This window comes from Armigeres subalbatus, chromosome 1 (genome assembly GCF_024139115.2).
Source record: "Armigeres subalbatus isolate Guangzhou_Male chromosome 1, GZ_Asu_2, whole genome shotgun sequence".
Taxonomy (NCBI): Eukaryota; Metazoa; Arthropoda; class Insecta; order Diptera; family Culicidae; genus Armigeres; species Armigeres subalbatus.
This window is the reverse complement of record NC_085139.1, coordinates 37,966,686-37,983,854: the sequence shown is the minus strand read 5'-3', so window position 1 is coordinate 37,983,854 and position 17,169 is coordinate 37,966,686. Positions and strand designations below refer to the sequence as shown.

Sequence of the window (17,169 nt, the reverse complement as noted above, 5' to 3'; positions counted from 1 at the left end):
TTGCCGGAGAGATAGATGGTTGAACCTACATTATTATGCACTGACTGTGGGAGGGAGCCTTTGTTCCACGAACATATTTTTCTTCGTAACCCGAGCTGCTTTAATTTTGTCGGCATATACTCCGGCTCATGCTGTGATACGAGATAACGTCTATCTCTGGTTTACTGTGACAGAGGAAAGACATTTTCAACTGTATGAATTGTAAAAGTATTTTAGTTAGAGGCCTTCGTAATTCAACATAAATTTGATGCGATGGTAGGATTTTCCTAGCCATCATAGGATCGTATATGATGTTGAAATGAAAGTGCATATCACCCCATACAATTGGAACGTATATCGTCTCCGATTTGTTATTTAAAACAGCATTGCATGCGACTCTGTCTATGCGAAATGGAAATCACTTTTTCAGCAAGGTGTATATATTATATATTTGTATATCGGCCTTAATACTAAAGTAGTTTATCTTACATGGAGAGATTGTATAAACGGCAATTCGAATTTTTCGAAGACACCAAATTTGTATCTCTCAAGTGGACTAAGTAGGGGAGGAGGTTCGGTTGTGGGCACCGTTCGGTTATGGGCACCCCTATGTATCTTTTGACAGATAAGAGATGCTGTCATTCTGACAACCGTCATTTGTTTGCTATAATAGCATGATGTTTTGTGCCCAATATCAAACCGGATGGGCATCTCTACTTTGAACTAGAAACAAATAAATTTTTCGTTCAAGAAAAACAACACGAAAGTTTTTTTTTGGCCTTTTTCAAAGTGTCATAAATTAAAGGATTTAATTCAAAAAGTGAGTTCTAATGCGTATTTACACAGTAAATTTAATCTATTATATATTAATTTTTCTCGTTCCAAAAAGGCTGCGAAATTCGGTTGTGGGCACCTTTATTCGTTCGGTTATGGGCACCCTCATTTTATTGATAAATCATTCAATATCGTTTTACTTGTCCTTTAACTTATTTTTAATAACGTTTTAAGGTAGTTTTTATAATTAGTTTGAAATAATTGTTCGAAATAATGAGTTTATTTAATTCTTTGGGCATGTCTAGTCATTATACACACACTTTTTGGAACAAAGCGTTGACTGATTTGCTTACAACAAGTTGCATTCGACGGGGAATGCTTTCCCATTGTTTCCTATTGAAAATTGGTAAGATCGGACTATGGGATCAAAATTTATGGCCAAAATATTATTTTTTGAAATGAACGAGAAAGGCACTATTGCCGCTAGGGTGATTTATCAGGATTTTTTTGACTGTGATGCATACCAATAAAACGTAAATCAATGAAAAATTAAAACCCATTTTCCTAAAGTGCTATTTTAGACCTTTCTTATGTGATTTTTTTCAACATCCTCCTTAATGCACCGAGGGAGGCATCATCACTGCTAGGTGAATTGATTTGAGTTTTTTTAGCGTCTCCTGGCTTTTAGAATGATTAAACTATTCCTTGTCTTTAAATCTGGGTGGTTTTTATTCATGCTTCTTTATTTTTAGCTAAGTTTTCAAGGGTGCCCACAACCGAACCACGAAATGAAAATATCCAAAAATGTCAAATTTTCTAAATTGTCAATATTTTTTTCTAAACCGATGAAATCATATTAATTTCTTTGCTAGTAGTAAGGTTATAAGTTTAGCTTTCGATTGCTATGCAAATGTCGACATAAGATCAACCAGGGCCAAAGTTATGGACCAAACACAAAAGGGTGCCCACAACCGAACCTCCTCCCCTAATAATGATGCAAAGTTAGAACCTCCTTAAAAAAAAAATTATACCTTTTTTACAAAACACATACTGTCTTTAATAGAACTTCTAGCCGAAAAAAAACATGTTGTCTTGAAATAGCAAACTGATATGGCTAGGGTGGTCGGTATTGGCCATTTTTGACAAATACCGGTATTCGACATTTGGTGGAGTCAATACCGGTAATACCGGTAAAATACCGGTATTTGTGAAAATTTCAGAAATATAAAGCTGGCCAAAGTGAAACTTAAGTGGACATAACATACTGAGTGATTCATCTCCCAATCCGCCTCGGATTTTGTTGCCAGATACTGAAAATGTTTTCTCTGGTTCAACAGAAGTTGGATAAATGGTGCCAAGCGCATCAAAAATCAGTGTTAAGTACTTGCCCTTAATCCCCTTAGATTAACATTAGGATATTTAGTTACGGATTGCTTTCAAGAATTCAGGTGTCAACGTAGTTGCCATCGGCAACGCAAGTATTTATCTCTGCTACAGTCTCTTCAACCTCTGGAATGATTAGACGCTTCGAGATCTCGTTAAAAAGAAAATGTAAAAATCGTTTTTGATCAATTTCATCACGCCAGGTTAATTCAAAAAAGCAAAAAGATCGGCGTATTCTAACCGTCTCTCACGAATTCGTTCTTTGAGAAAACCGTATATGTAAGTTGGCGGCCGGAACAAATTTTATTATCTTCTTCTGTTTCCGCCCCCCACAAAACTTCGTGGTCAAATTTAATTATTTGAGGGGGAATTTCAAATGTTCACCAAAAAATAAATAAAATTTGGGACATCCATAGACAATTGTTTAAGAAAACATATGAGTTTTTCGATTTTTTCAATTTATTCATATGTTTTTTATTTTCCACCCCTCATATTTGAAAGATCCATGGGACAAAAAACTAAATTAATGCTTTTTCCGGCCTAATTGCTCCAACATAAAATGGAGCATTTTGTTGGTTTCATATAGAGTTCAGAACTCACGGCAGAGTAGTTCCGCAGCAGCTTGGACATGTTCGACGGCTTGTATTATTTCACTTATCACCAGAAAATCTTCATCACTGAAGTTGAATTTGGATTGAAGTTTCAAATCGATCAGAGATTTTCGAACGGACCCCATCGACTCATTGAACCGTTTGAGCATGGATAACCTGATATTCCAACGTGTCTTGGTATCAGCCACCAGTACATGTTCTTTTCCGAAATCAAAACGGAAATATTTTTGCAGCAAATTTTTATCACTGATCTCTGGAAGAGAATTTTTACGACACGTACCTTAAACACAGTTTCATATATTGCAGGAAAATTCTCGAAAATTTTCATTGAAGAAAAAAAGTGATTGGCAAATAAACAGATGGCTAAGAGAATTAAGCAAAACGTATAAATAATGATGATGCGTTATGGAAACATCGGAACATCGTGCCACTCAGGTGCACCAATTGCAGTCAGATAACGTGGACGACCCAAACTGCTAGATCAGCAGTTTGTACATTATAAATAACCCGCGAACGCGTGGCGCGCTCTTTTTCCTTTGGCAGCTTTGGACAATCACCGGTGGTGCTGTATTGTGTTAGTATTATTAATAAAAGTGTTTTAGAGTTTCTAAGTCTTTTTTTAAAAGTGAATCCGTATCACGATTCGTGACGTGATCATCAAACCCCTCGGATGTGGATATCATTTACGTGAGTAACTCATTTTTATTATCTTTTATAAAATAATTCACTAAAACATTGCCAGAGACCAGGCAGTCAGAGATTGAGGCGCTGAAGGCTGAAATTGAGCAGCTTAAGGCATTGATGACATCGGGGAACAGTAGTAAATTTACTATCCCCGATCCCATCAAGAACCTATCGGAGTTTTCCGGTAGTAAGAAAGAACTTTCAAGCTGGCTACGGGAAGTAGACGAGCTATATGAAATGTTCAAGATAAAGGGGGCCAACGGCCAGCCCGATTCACTAAGCTCTATGTATATTAGAGCGATCAAAAATAAAATAAGAGGAGACGCTCGCGCGATTGTATGCGCAAATGGCGATCCTGATACCATTGTTGGTATCAAACAGATCCTGTTAGAACAATACGGTGATCGATTTGACTTTGCGACAAATGTGTCGACACTGTTTAACATTAAGAAAAGTGATAAAAGTCACCTGAAATTATTTAACGAATGCAAGGAGATTAACACAAGACTTAAATCTAACTTGAATTCCAATCCCATCACAGGAAAGGAAATCATAGATATACTAACCGTTATTCGATATCTTGACAATATCGGAGAACCTTTATCCGCTATCATTAGATTATCCAAGCCTAAAACCTTAGAAGATGCATACGAGTCAGTGTGTATAAACCAGAACGCGGAAATTAGATCTAGACCCGCGAAATCTCAATTCAACAAATTTCCCAACAAAAGCAACGGATCCACGAGTAGCTCCCTAAGCAGCATACAAATTCGAAACCCCATATAGGAATCCGATGCAAAACAACAGTTTAAATCAGAGTTCCACGCGAACGAAGTAGACGTAGATAACGATGACGACGACGATGACGATGAGGATGACAATGTGCAAGGTAGAACGATGCAACCCAACGTGTCAAATTTTCACTTAGAGGAAGACGATCTCCAAACAACGTAAACAATTTTATACCGTTTATTCGCTACAAGTCTAATAAAGGGATATTGAATTTCTTGATAGACACTGGAGCGAATAAATCGTACATTAATCCGGAGCATGTGTTAAAGTGCCAGGAAACCAATCGACCCGCAATAGTGACTAATCAAAATGGTACATTTGTTATTGATAAAGTATTGCATGTCAATATGTTTCCTAGAAGCTTTGATAAAACTCTACTGTACCACGTATTCAAATTCCATAACTTTTTCGACGGTCTTATCGGATATGAAAATTTGGCTACTATGAATGCCAAAATCGATACCGGTAGCCATGAACTTTCGATTGGAAATATAAAATATCCTTTAGATAAATACTACCCAAGTTCCATGAACTTTCAGGAACAAACGGAAACCCTCATAGAGATACCGACTACTGCAGACGGGGCATTTCTCATTGAGGAAGAAATTAATTTGACGACAGGTGTCACATTACGACCTGGCCTTTATGCGGCTAGAAATAATCGTGCCACTGTACACTTGTTTACTACTAGGCAAGCCAAACTGGAGAGATTAAAACCTTTTGAGAATGAACGTTTCTTTCTCAACCAGCATGAAACTGTTCCGCAGCTTAACTTCCCTGCAGAACATTTGAATAAAGAAGAGGTTAAATTATTAGCCAAAACTCTTCGGCCCTTCAAAAGTGTTTTCTTCCATGATGGACAGAAATTGGATTTCACCCATCAAGTAAAGCACAAAATAGAAACCGGTGAAAGTAACCCCATTCACCAACGAACTTACAAGTACCCATACCATCTACGGGAAAAAATTAAGTGAGCAAATTCAGAAAATGTTGGAGACTGGAATCATAAGAGAATCCTCTTCTGCATGGACTTCCCCGATCTGGGTGGTCCCAAAGAAAACGGATAATTCAGGTATAAAGAAATATTGCGTAGTTGTAGATTATAGGAAACTGAATAAATTAACGCCAGCAGATAGATATCCTATACCCGAGATCAGCGAGATTTTGGATCGCCTCGGAAAAGCACAATACTTTTCTTTACTCGATTTAGCCAGTGGTTTTCACCAGGTAGAGGTGGCGCCGAACGATATTCCAAAGACGGCATTCAATGTAGATAATGGAAAATACGAGTTTTTGAGAATGCCGTTCGGGTTGAAGAATGCGCCCGCGACATTGCAACGTTTAATGGATGCTATTCTACGAAAACATCTGGGGATAAGATGTTTCGTCTATATGGACGACATCATTATCTTTTCAACTTCTTTACTACGGGCCGGAAATCATAAATAAATTTAGAAATCAGCTCATCATTAATATTACCAATAAGTAAGTCCTCTCACATTTATTATTTTATCTTTTCAGGTTATAGTAGACACGTATTCCACCAGGAGGAATATACCGAAGAACAACTATTGAATATTCTTAAAGCTCATTTATCTCCAAAAATAACAAATGGAATCTTTGCCCCACCTAATATTGCAAAATTGTGCTCTAAAATTCTAGATAAATATTTCAAGGGAATGCGAGTTCAATTCTGCAATCTTAAGCTACCAGATCTAATTTCTAAAAAAAGATCAAGACGAATTTGTTCGTAAGAGTCACAACTTTAATCATAGAAGTTGGAAACTCACATATGAAGAGATTCGTCAATCAGTCTACTTCCCAAACATGTCTTCAATTGTTAGGACCTTTGTAAAAAATTGCTGGGATTGTAAATACGCTAAATATGAGCGTCATGCCTTTAAAATTCCAATCACACGTAGAATCTATGAAAGACCTTTAGAAAGTCTATTCATGGACGTCTACGTGAAAGAAAACGAAAAGTTTCTAACAATTATAGACTCCTTTTCCAAATTTGCGCAAATTTACAAAATCCTTCACGAAACTTCAGAAGAAATCATTGAAACGCTCATCAAGCAATTCAAAATTTTTGGCCTACCGAAACAATTAACTTGCGATCAAGCCACTTATTTCCGCAGTCAAAATTTTAAGGAATTTCTAGAAACCCATGGTGTTGCCGTTCACTACGCTAGTAGTAGCAACAGTAATGGCACCATCGAGAGGTTCCATAATACACTTTTAGAAATGTATATGGCCAACCGCAGGAAATTCGACCAACTTTCACTTTACCAAGGACTGTCCATGACGACTGCCCTTTACAACGACACAAAACATGCCACGACGAATTTAGCACCGAGACAGATAGTATTTGGAAACTCGACGTCATTAGACTTACAGGACATTAACTTAACGAAACAACGCACTATTATGACAGCAAGAGACAATATTGTATTTGAGGCTAACAAACATAATTCCAAAATTAAAATACAGGACAAAGACTATGAGGATATTGAAGACGATACGGTTTTATTTAAGACGAAGGGAAAAGCCTCTCCTTTTAGCAACCGATATAGACTAGTAGATATCAAAGAACAAAACGAAAAAACAATTACAGACGCAACAGGAATCAAAATTCATAAAAAAGATACAAAGAAGTAACAAACTGACTAAAACTTGCTTTCCGACTTCCTTACAGATTATGGCTCGGTATACTGACGCAGACGACTCTAACGGATTTAAGACTACACGATGTAAAACAAAATCCAATCATAATGATTCCCTTAGGAGAAGCAAGGATCAGTAACAGCTTTTTCAGAATAATGCATCCGATAAACCTTACCACCATTGAATCGACAATAGATGTGTACAATGATGTAGCCCAAACCGGAAAGCTTAATCAGACCTTTTTCGAGTTATCTATCAGGAGAAAAATAGGCAGAATTAATCTGTTGTTCAATAGAATTAGGCCACAGCGAATCAAACGATGGGAATCATTAGGTAGAGCGTGGAAATACATTTCTGGAAGTCCAGACGCCGACGATCTTAAAGTCATAAACTCTTCTCTAAACTCCTTGGTAGATGAAAATAATAAACAAATTCAGATAAATCACTTGTTTGAGAAACGTATGAGAAACTTGACAAAAACTTTCAATTCACTGTTAGATAACGAGCGGAATTTGGAAAAAGTAACATTCGATAGTTTAGACTCTTTGAATTTCATATTTGAGATTGATGAATTATTATACTATTTAGAGATAATTGAAGAATCTATAACACTAGCCGGACGAAGCATCCCAAGCAGCCGCATCATCCACCCTGAAGAACTTTCGGTTATTTGCCATACCCTCAACGATAACGGTTTTCGATTGAACTCGGTCGACGATATGTTGAACATTGCTAGCGCGTACGCAGTATATAACAACGAGATGTTCATGTATATACTCAAAATACCAAAAATCAAGGATGTGCAATACAAAATTGGTTTGATTGAACCCGTAATTGCCAATAATTTACGAATTCATCTCACGGCACAATTTTATATTGAAGGACAGAACGCATTTATGTCAAAAAACCCGTGTCCAAAGATGAAAGATCTCTCTATATGTTCCTCCAGCAACTTGGAACCGCCTACGGAGTGCATTCAACAATTAGTTTCAGGACAACACACAGCCAAATGTCCTATGGAACGAATTTACGAAGCTAAAACTATTCGAACAATCACAGAAGGCAACATCATGGTTACAGGATCCAACATTACACTTTCATCAAATTGTTCATCCGAACGATTACTCAATGGGTCATTCCTCATACAATACTCCAATTGTACTGTGAAGCTGGACGACGAGGAGTATGCTAACTCCGACATGGAAATTCAACCATTCATCCCTACCACAGGAATTAAGGTCAGTCCAACTATACTGATAAACAATATCCCGTTACAGCATCTGCAAGAGATGCATTTAGAACACAGAAACCAGATAGATCATCTCAACTTAACTACGAACAATCTGCATTGGAAACTACATATGTTTGGATGGTTAACCTCATTATCAACAACAGTTATAATCATATGTATCCTGGGCCTGATCATAGCCATCATCTTTAAAATATTTAGTTGGAGAAAACATCTCACACTTAACACAAAAGAAGATATTCATATCAATTTCAGCCTAGCAACTGATGGATGTCCCGAGTCAAGAGATATACCACTTATCCCACAGCAATAGAAGAAAGCCGAGGACGGCTTTCAAACTAAAAGGGGAGCCGTTATGGAAACATCGGAACATCGTGCCACTCAGGTGCACCAATTGCAGTCAGACAACGTGGACGACCCAAACTGCTAGATCAGCAGTTTGTACATTATAAATAACCCGCGAACGCGTGGCGCGCTCTTTTTCCTTTGGCAGCTTTGGACAATCACCGGTGGTGCTGTATTGTGTTAGTATTATTAATAAAAGTGTTTTAGAGTTACTAAGTCTTTTTTAAAAAGTGAATCCGTATCACGATTCCCATAAGTATGATAACCGGTTTTTACTGTAGCGTAAACGTCGTTATTGATGCTTACATGTGCAAAGGTTAATTCATGCACGCATACAATTGTTGTAAGTGTTGTCTGTACGGTGAGTCTTTAGCTGATATATGTGAATGTAGGTGAAAACCATGCGAGATATTTTATATTGACAGCAAAGTCTGTATTACCGAAATTCATTTTCATCCCTAATACCGGTATTTTCGGTATTGAAAATTGGCCGGTAATACCGGTATTACCGGTTTCGGTACTACCGGTATTACCAGTTTCGGTACTACCGGTTAAACCACCCTAGATATGGCTCTTCAAAATGGAAGGGTAGCGATTTCCTATATTCTATGACACAGTGTTTTCTTAAAATCGAAAAAATGAAAAAAAAAACAGATTAATCCACCTAACGGTGATGGTGCCTTTCTCGACCTTCTTTGAATGTGTTAGGCTCGAAAATAGATGAGCTAGTAGCAAGGAGTAAAATAGAAAAAAATGTGTGTCCGTTCTATGAAAATCGGATAATTTCAAGCAAAGTTAAATATTATAGTGGGGCGCAGTTGTATGGAAAAACGCAAACTTCGTCCGATCAAGTGAGATCAAGGTTTTTCTGAATCTTTTTGGGACCCCAATCAACTGTGCAAAATACGGGCTCGATTGGTTGCAACCGCGCATGCCGCATCGCGTTTTAAATTTACATGGAAATTAGTATGGGAAAACGTATTTTTTATATATTTGCACTTAGCGGCTTCAATTTATCATCAATCATGTGACTCAATATGTAAGCATATAGTCTGGAAGATGCCGAAAGATTTTGTCGAAGAAGGTACGTGGCTGGAAGGTCTACAAAAAAATGTTATTACGTTTCGAAAATTGATTGTTCAAACCTTATGTAAGAAATCAATGTTTCTGCCAGCACTACCAGATAACCTATGGTTATCGAAGGGCAAAACTCATCTTCCTTCTCGTCGGATTTTTTTCTTTGGGCAATAATTTCAGATAGCTCCCATTAGCTCAATAGCCCTATAAGATCAATTATTTTGAAATAACACTCAGTTAAGCTATTGGTCTACGTAGTACGGCAGTGCCGGCAGAATAAACGATTTTTTGCATATGGTTTGAACACTCGATGTCGAAGCGTTACAACTTTTTTCGTGGACGTTCCAGCAACGTGCCTTCTTCAGCAAAGTTTTTCGGCATCCTTTGGGTTAAACTTTAACGCAATGTGCCACTTGGTTTACGATGAACTGAAACCTCTAGTAGTAGAAATGAAAAAATATACGTTCTCCCATACTAATTTCCATACAAACTTCAAACGCGATGCGGAAAGCGAGGAAGCAACCAATCGGTCCCAAATTCTGCACAGTTGTTCAGGACCCAGAATGGCTTCGAAAAACCATTGATTTGAAAAAAATGACCATGACGCCCCACTCTATTCTTCTTCTTCTTGGCATTACATCCCCACACTGGGACAGAGCCGCCTCGCAGCTTAGTGTTCATTAAGCACTTCCACAGTTTTTAACTGCGAGGTTTCTTAGCCAGGTTACCATTTTTGCATTCGTATATCATGAGGCTAGCACGATGATACTTTTATGCCCAGGGAAGTCGAGACAATTTCCAATTTGCCTAGACCGGCACCGGGAATCGAACCCAGCCACCCTCAGCATGGTCTTGCTTTGTAGCCGCGCGTCTTACCGCACGGCTAAGGAGGGCCCCACTCTATTAAATATGCTAATAAGAATTTCGATAAAATGTTTCCTATTATAACCTTTTTGACGTACATACCCCTGTTTTATTTTACCCAGTCATATATTTTAAACATATCACTCTTGGATGTTTGTTAAACTGAAGCTCCGACTACACAAAAAGAAAACGAAAATGTCATTCCCATCAAGCGAGCGGAGGACAATATTTGTTTTGTTATAAATCTCATGACCGTCCTTCTGTCAAACTCCCGTATGAAGAGGGAGGGAAGTGTATCAGTGTGGTAGCATCCAAAGTTCGTTTTCGTAGAAAAATTATAGCCTTTCGGTACAACTTTGTTGCACAAGAAAGGCAAAAAGCCATAATTTCTAAGGTAATAGTCCACTCTGGTCAGCTTTCAAAAGAAAATAATAGAACAGGATTCCGCGTCGAATGCAACTTGTTGCGAGTAAATCGGTTGAGGGTAAGTGCTGTAAAAGTGAGCAAGACTTTTTTACGCGCTTTTTTGTAACACAAAGTATTTTGACCATAATTTTTGAGCCGATTGTCCGATTTGCCAAATTTGCAATAGGAAACAATACGACAGGATTCCGCGTCGAACTTGTTGCAAGTAAATCGGTTGAGAATAAGTACCAAAGTGATCCAAGCTTTTTGCATATTTGGTGGGCTGCAAAATGGTGGGTTGACATCAAGAAGGAGCGCCCAACAGAGCTCTGGTCCCCGCAAGTTCCTACCTCACGCTTCCACGAGTCGTCCGATGACAAAAGACCGCCAGCTAAGGGTTGTGTACTTAGCTGGTAGTGCAGCCTGGGCACTGTTGTCCTTCTGACATCAGCCTCGAGCGTCTGTTCACCAGGAGGTGCGGGTCAAACAGCGACTGCCTGGTACCCAGCGGCTGATCAACAAAATGCTGTATCGCGTCAACTATACCTAAGGTGGCAGCCCCACCAGCGCGATGTAGGTAACGCGACCCCGGTAAGGTAGCTTACTGAAGCCTCTCAAATACCACGAAAAATGGAGATAGAAGAAAAAGAGAACGTTATTTTTGGCAACCGACCCGGCAACGAAATAAGGGCTATGATTGGAAACTCGGTACCTGGAATGTCAGGACCCTAAATGAATCTGGACGAGTGAGCCGTCTGGCTTGTGAACTTTTGAAGGTTGAAGTGAACGTGGCCGCTATGCAAGAAGTCCGATGGCCTAGATCCGGAGAACGCGAATTCCGAGCCGTGGACCCCGCGACCAACACTTTATTCAAGTCTACATCTATCACAGCGGTGGCGGAAAAGAAGAGTATGGAGTTGGTTTCGTAGTGATGGGCAAGCAGATGAAGCGAGTGATGCAGTGGAAACCCATTAGCGAACGAATCTGTGTGTTGACGATACGGGGCAAATTCTTCAATTACAGCCTAATCAACGTTTACGCACCGACAAACGATAAATCCGACAACGTGAAAGATACGTTTTATGAATGTCTTGATAAAGCCTATGGATAGTGCCCATAGCATGACGTGAAAATTGTTATCGGAGACGCTAACGCTCAAGTCGGTAGGGAGAGCCTTCACTTCGCTACCAATGACAACGACCTACGGCTAGTAAATTTCGCCGCTGCCAGAGGGATGGCCATCAGTAGCACCTACTTTGCACGAAAGAATATCCGTAAGCACACCTAGAGACACCCAAATGGTGAAACTTGCAACCCGATAGACCATGTTCTGGTGGATGGGCGCCATTTCTCAGATGTTATCGATGTGCGAACATTCAGAGGTCCGAACATTGACTCTGATCACTACCTCGTTGTCAGTAAAATTCGATCACGGTTGTCAACTGTATCGAACGAAAGATCACAGCGAACTATGCGTTACAATATCCAGCGATTGTCGGCGGAAGGAGTATCGGCTGAGTACCGCCAGAAGCTCGACGAACGGATAAGTGCAATCAACGTTAGCGACAACATCATCGATCTATGCTGCCGTTCTACGCATGCTTGTACCAAATTCAAAAAACGACAAATGAGAAAATGGCATTTGAAATTAAACACTAATTTTCATTGCTGGCGTATAACCATAATGCAATATAAGATTATTACATCACAGAAACATTCAGAATACTTAATTTAATTGCAATCATTCTTATTTTTCACTCACAATTATAATTTGCGACAACGATCATGAAAATAGTTTGGCGGGACAGTTATGCCGAGAAATAGAGCACTTGTTTTATGGTTTCTACGCATATCAGCCCCGTTCAATGCATGATTTTGTGGGTGACTACTGCGATTGACTTACGTCTCCACATGCTTTATCTATGGAAGTGAACCTGCCACGTGGTTGAAGTGATTATGTCGCTTAGAATGAGTATTGTATAAATTGCCCCCATTAAACCAGTGCAACAGGCTAAGATTGCAAGATCTAAACAGAAAATGCTATTTCAATGCGTGTTGCTTCATAAAATAACAGAATCCGCCATAACGATGAATTTAATCACCGCGAGACAATTATGCGTAGAAATTAAGCAATGGGACAAATAGACTTGATGTTGTTTTCAATGATTTTCCGAACTAAGTTCGAAAACTGTTAGAGTTTTCTAAAAGTATACATCAAAATAGACTGCTCTATGGTGAAAATTCAAAATCCACAAAAACTAACATGGGACAACTATGCGTAGAAGGGCAGTATGGGAGTCGATCCATGGAGTGGTGAGCACAACAGCACGAGAAGTAGTAGGCACTGCACAGAGGCGACCCAGGACGGGTTGGTTCGATGTGGAGTGTCAGAGAGTGACAGACGAGAAGAACGTCGCCAGAAGCCGGATGTTGGTGTCGGGTAACCGATCAAATATAGACCGATACAAGGAAGCAAGAGCAGCCGAAAAACGAACCCACCGCAGAAAGAAGGAAGAATATGAAGAACAAGTGATTAGCGAGGCGTAGGAAAAAAATGGAGCAGAACGATATGCGGAGGTTCTATGAGTCGGTCAATGGCGTGCGGAGAAAGACAGCGCCGTCTCCCATCATGTGCAACGACCAAGAAGGGAATTTGCTAACAGATAAAACCTAAGTGGCTGCCAGATGGAAGCAACACTTCGAGACTTTGTTGAATAGTAGAAGTGACGGTGCATCAGTAAGCAAAATAAATATTTGCGACGACGGACAAGCTGTGGAGTCGCCTACACTAGATGAGGTTAAAAAAGCTGTTGAAGAGCTAAAAACAATAAGGCTGCGGGGAAGGACCAGCTCCCGGCTGAACTTCTCAAACTTGGCAGTGCGCAGCTTTATGAAGTTCTGCACCATATTATGTCGAAAATATGGGAAGACGAGGAAATGCCTGCTAGCTGGTTGGACGGCCTCATTTGCCCTCTCTTTAAGAAACGGCACAGACTGGAGTGCGCCAATTACCGAGGAATAACCCTCCTTAATTCGGCGTACAAAATTATGTCCCGTATTCTGTTCAACAGATTGACACCACTTGAAGAGTCCTTCGTCGGCGAATACCAAGCAGGTTTTCGTGAGGGCCGATCAACGACGGATCAAATGTTTACCCTGAGACAAATCCTTGATAAATTCCGGGAGTACAACTTGCAGACACATCATCTGTTTATTGATTTCAAGGCGGCGTACGATTCAGTGAAACGGAATGAATTATGGCAAATTATGCTTGTACATGGTTTCCCGGCGAAACTGATAAGGCTGATTCGTATAACGTTGGACTGATCGAAATCAAGTGTAAGGGTTCCGGATGAAATATCGACGGCATTTGTTACCTTAGATGGATTAAAGCAGGGTGATGCACTCTCGAATCTACTGTTCAATATAGCGCTCGAGGGAGCGATTAGGAGAGCTGGGGTGCAAAGAAGCGGTACCATTATCACAAAATCGCATATGTTCCTTGGATTTGCGGACGATATTGATATTATCGGAATTGATCGCCGTGCCGTGGAAGAGGCTTTTGTGCCTTTTAAGAGGGAGACAGCGAGGATTGGAATCACAATCGATTCCAGCAAAACGAAGTATATGGTCGCTGGCATTCAACGTGGGTTCATTAGTGGTGGTGGTAGCGGAATGGTGCTGGATGGCGAAAAGTTTGAAGTGGTAGAAGAATTTGTGTATCTTGGATCATTAGTGACGTGCGATAATGATGTTACCCGCGAGGTGAAAAGGCGTATTGCAGCTGCAAATAGGGCTTATTAGGGACGTCGTAACCAGCTTAAGTCCCGTACTCTGCAAACGAAAACAAAACTCGCGCTGTATACTACTCTGATTCTTCCGGTGGCTTTATACGGCCATGAAACATGGACGTTAAAGGAGGCTGATCGGAGAGCTTTCGGAGTGTCTGAGCGTAAGGTGCTGCGGACAATACTCGGCGGTAAACAGGAGAACGGTATCTGGCGGCGTCGCATGAATCATGAATTGTACCAGGTGTATCAAGGGCTGGATATTATTAAGCTTATTCAACACGACAGACTACGGTGGGCTGGTCACGTTGTTCGTATGCCAGAAGAACGTCAAGCGAAGATAATATTTAGTAGAGAACCCGGAAGAGGCCGCAGGCTTTGGGGAAGGCCACGTACACGTTGGCTTTTTGCAGTTGAAGAGGACCTGAGGGCGCTCAATGTTCAGGGCGACTGGAAACGATTGGCCCAGCATCGAGTCCAGTGGAGTGGGATACTCCATTCGGCGTAGGTTCATCGAAGAGCTGTGGCCCATCAAGTATCAAGTATCAAAGTTCAGTTTGTCAAGGTAACTAAAGTGATTGGAGTGATTTAGTACGTGATTGTAATTAGTTTATTCGTTCGTTTTTTAGATTTGATTCGATTGTCGGTGTAAATTGTCTCGCAAAGTTCTATTTTAAAAGTGTAGTGTAGCAAAAAAGGTAAATTTTTGGCGAACTAATCGTTATCTGTTAAATGTTAATTAATGTTTCGCGTTGGACTCCAAATGCGTGGCGTTTTTTTTTTTGACTGTCTGGAATTTTCGGAGTCGACCCGGGGTCGATGAAAAGGGTTTACGGCATTTCCGCCGTTTGATCGTTTAGAGGAGTTTTTGTGGGGTTCGACGGTGGTCCGAACCGTTTCATACTCTACGGACCGTTCAGAGAGCTCGGCGTGTGGAATAAGTCGCCAATTGCGTACCACAGTGCCGGATTGAAACCGAAGGCAGGGGGGTCATTTCATCACGGGCGGTCATAGCCGTAAAAAGCGAAGGCTTGCGGAAGTACGTTGGCCCTTGTCCGGAGGGTAAGATCAACCCGGGAAGCACGACATCCGTCGACGCAGCTCTTTGGAGTAAATCCAAGGCCTTCCGTCCAGAATCCACCCACTTCGCAACTTTAGTTCGTCCATAATTGCACGGGTTCATGCACGCCACCCTGCAGCTAGGCGATTCTTCTGTCGCCGCCATCTCCGCGAACAGGTTCGACACCACCGTTCCGAACCGATTCACCGCCATAGCGCCGGCGAAACCCAGCAAGTCGACGAAGAAGCAAACCTGCGCAGATATGTGACTAGTGTGTAGACATGACCATGATCTTGAATCTAGAAACGTTTCCATTTCCGTACCAACCCCGAATATGTGTCCAAGCCGAAACAAATAAACCCCACGAATTTTTGAGTAAAAAGATCGAGTAGTTCCGTTTAAGTTTTTGCCTTTCTCGTATACTAAGTATACGTAAAGGCTATAATTTCACTCCAAAACCAAACTTTTGATAGAAGACTCGGAGACCCATAGTGTTATATACCAATCGACTCAGCTCGACGAATTGAGGTGATGTCTGTTTGTGTGTATGTATGTATGTGTGTGTGTGTGTATGTGTGTATGTGTACAAATTTTGTAGACACACTTTTTGGAACTTAGCATTAACCGATTTATTCGCAACAAGTCGCATTCGACGGGGAATGCGGTCCCATTGTTTGCTATTGAAAATTGGCCTGATCGGACATTGCATTTCGGAATTATTGAAAATCATTGTTTTTTCCCAAGGGTCCCCTTGGAAAAAAAATTCAGAATCGAAAAAAAAAAATTTTTCAAGAATGGTGGGAATGCATAGTAATTAATGCAAAAACATGCAAAATGATAGAAAATATGCGATCTATCCCCCTAAAGTGATTTTTTGACCTTTCCTATGTGATTTTTCAGTACATTTTACGATGCACGAGAAAGGCATCATCGCCGCTAGGTGGATTAATCTGGGTTTTAGTTGGAGTAATCGCTGAGAGATCATTCCGTTGTCTACTTTGATCATTCGCTTCGCATAATTTCTGCCGGGATTTGTTAGCGGGTTGGAAGAGTTTGAGAGTTCGAGTAACGTAACTTGGGAGGTGGCCAAGTTGGAAAAGAACTTGGCGCAAAGCGTAATATTAGATTTCAGCCAGTTACCGTTCGGGTGAGGAAAGTAGTCGAGAATTAGTCGGGCAAAACAACTGGACCGGTGCACTATGGGGCGGCTCCATACAAAGTGGTGGCCAAAAATATTTTTTTGGTTTTTCCGCATTATTTTATAGTATTCTAGTAAGATTAGCATATAATTAATCATATTTATGCATTTTCATCGCATCCGGAAGGTGTAACTAGTATTTAACCCAGTAATGAGCTACGTATTCCTAAACAATAAACTTGAACGATTGTTTTTAATTTTAGGGCAGTTCAAATGCAAATTAAAACTAGAATAAGGTTGCTATGTATAAGATTAAACAGGAGAAGTGGAGGTGGAAGACCCCGCCCCCCCCTAAC

At 40.3% G+C, this 17,169-nt stretch overlaps 2 protein-coding genes and 1 pseudogene across 12 annotated transcripts in view; 2 read left to right on the top strand and 1 right to left on the bottom strand.

The window, feature by feature from the left end:
• LOC134224508 (peripheral plasma membrane protein CASK-like) overlaps nt 1-17,169 on the bottom strand; it is a 666,907-nt gene that overhangs the window by 132,380 nt on the left and 517,358 nt on the right. The window lies entirely within an intron of this gene.
• Nucleotides 3,480-4,385, top strand: LOC134214304 (uncharacterized; annotated as a pseudogene).
• LOC134208300 (uncharacterized) lies at nt 7,115-8,593 on the top strand. Its single transcript, XM_062684316.1, has one exon. It carries the CDS (start codon nt 7,349-7,351, stop codon nt 8,447-8,449), a length of 1,101 nt encoding a protein of 366 aa, XP_062540300.1. The 5' UTR covers nt 7,115-7,348; the 3' UTR covers nt 8,450-8,593.

Excerpts from the sequence above, each read along its gene's own strand:
- LOC134208300 (XM_062684316.1), top strand. The coding sequence starts at position 7,349 with ATGAGAAACTTGACAAAAACTTTCAATTCACTGTTAGATAACGAGCGG.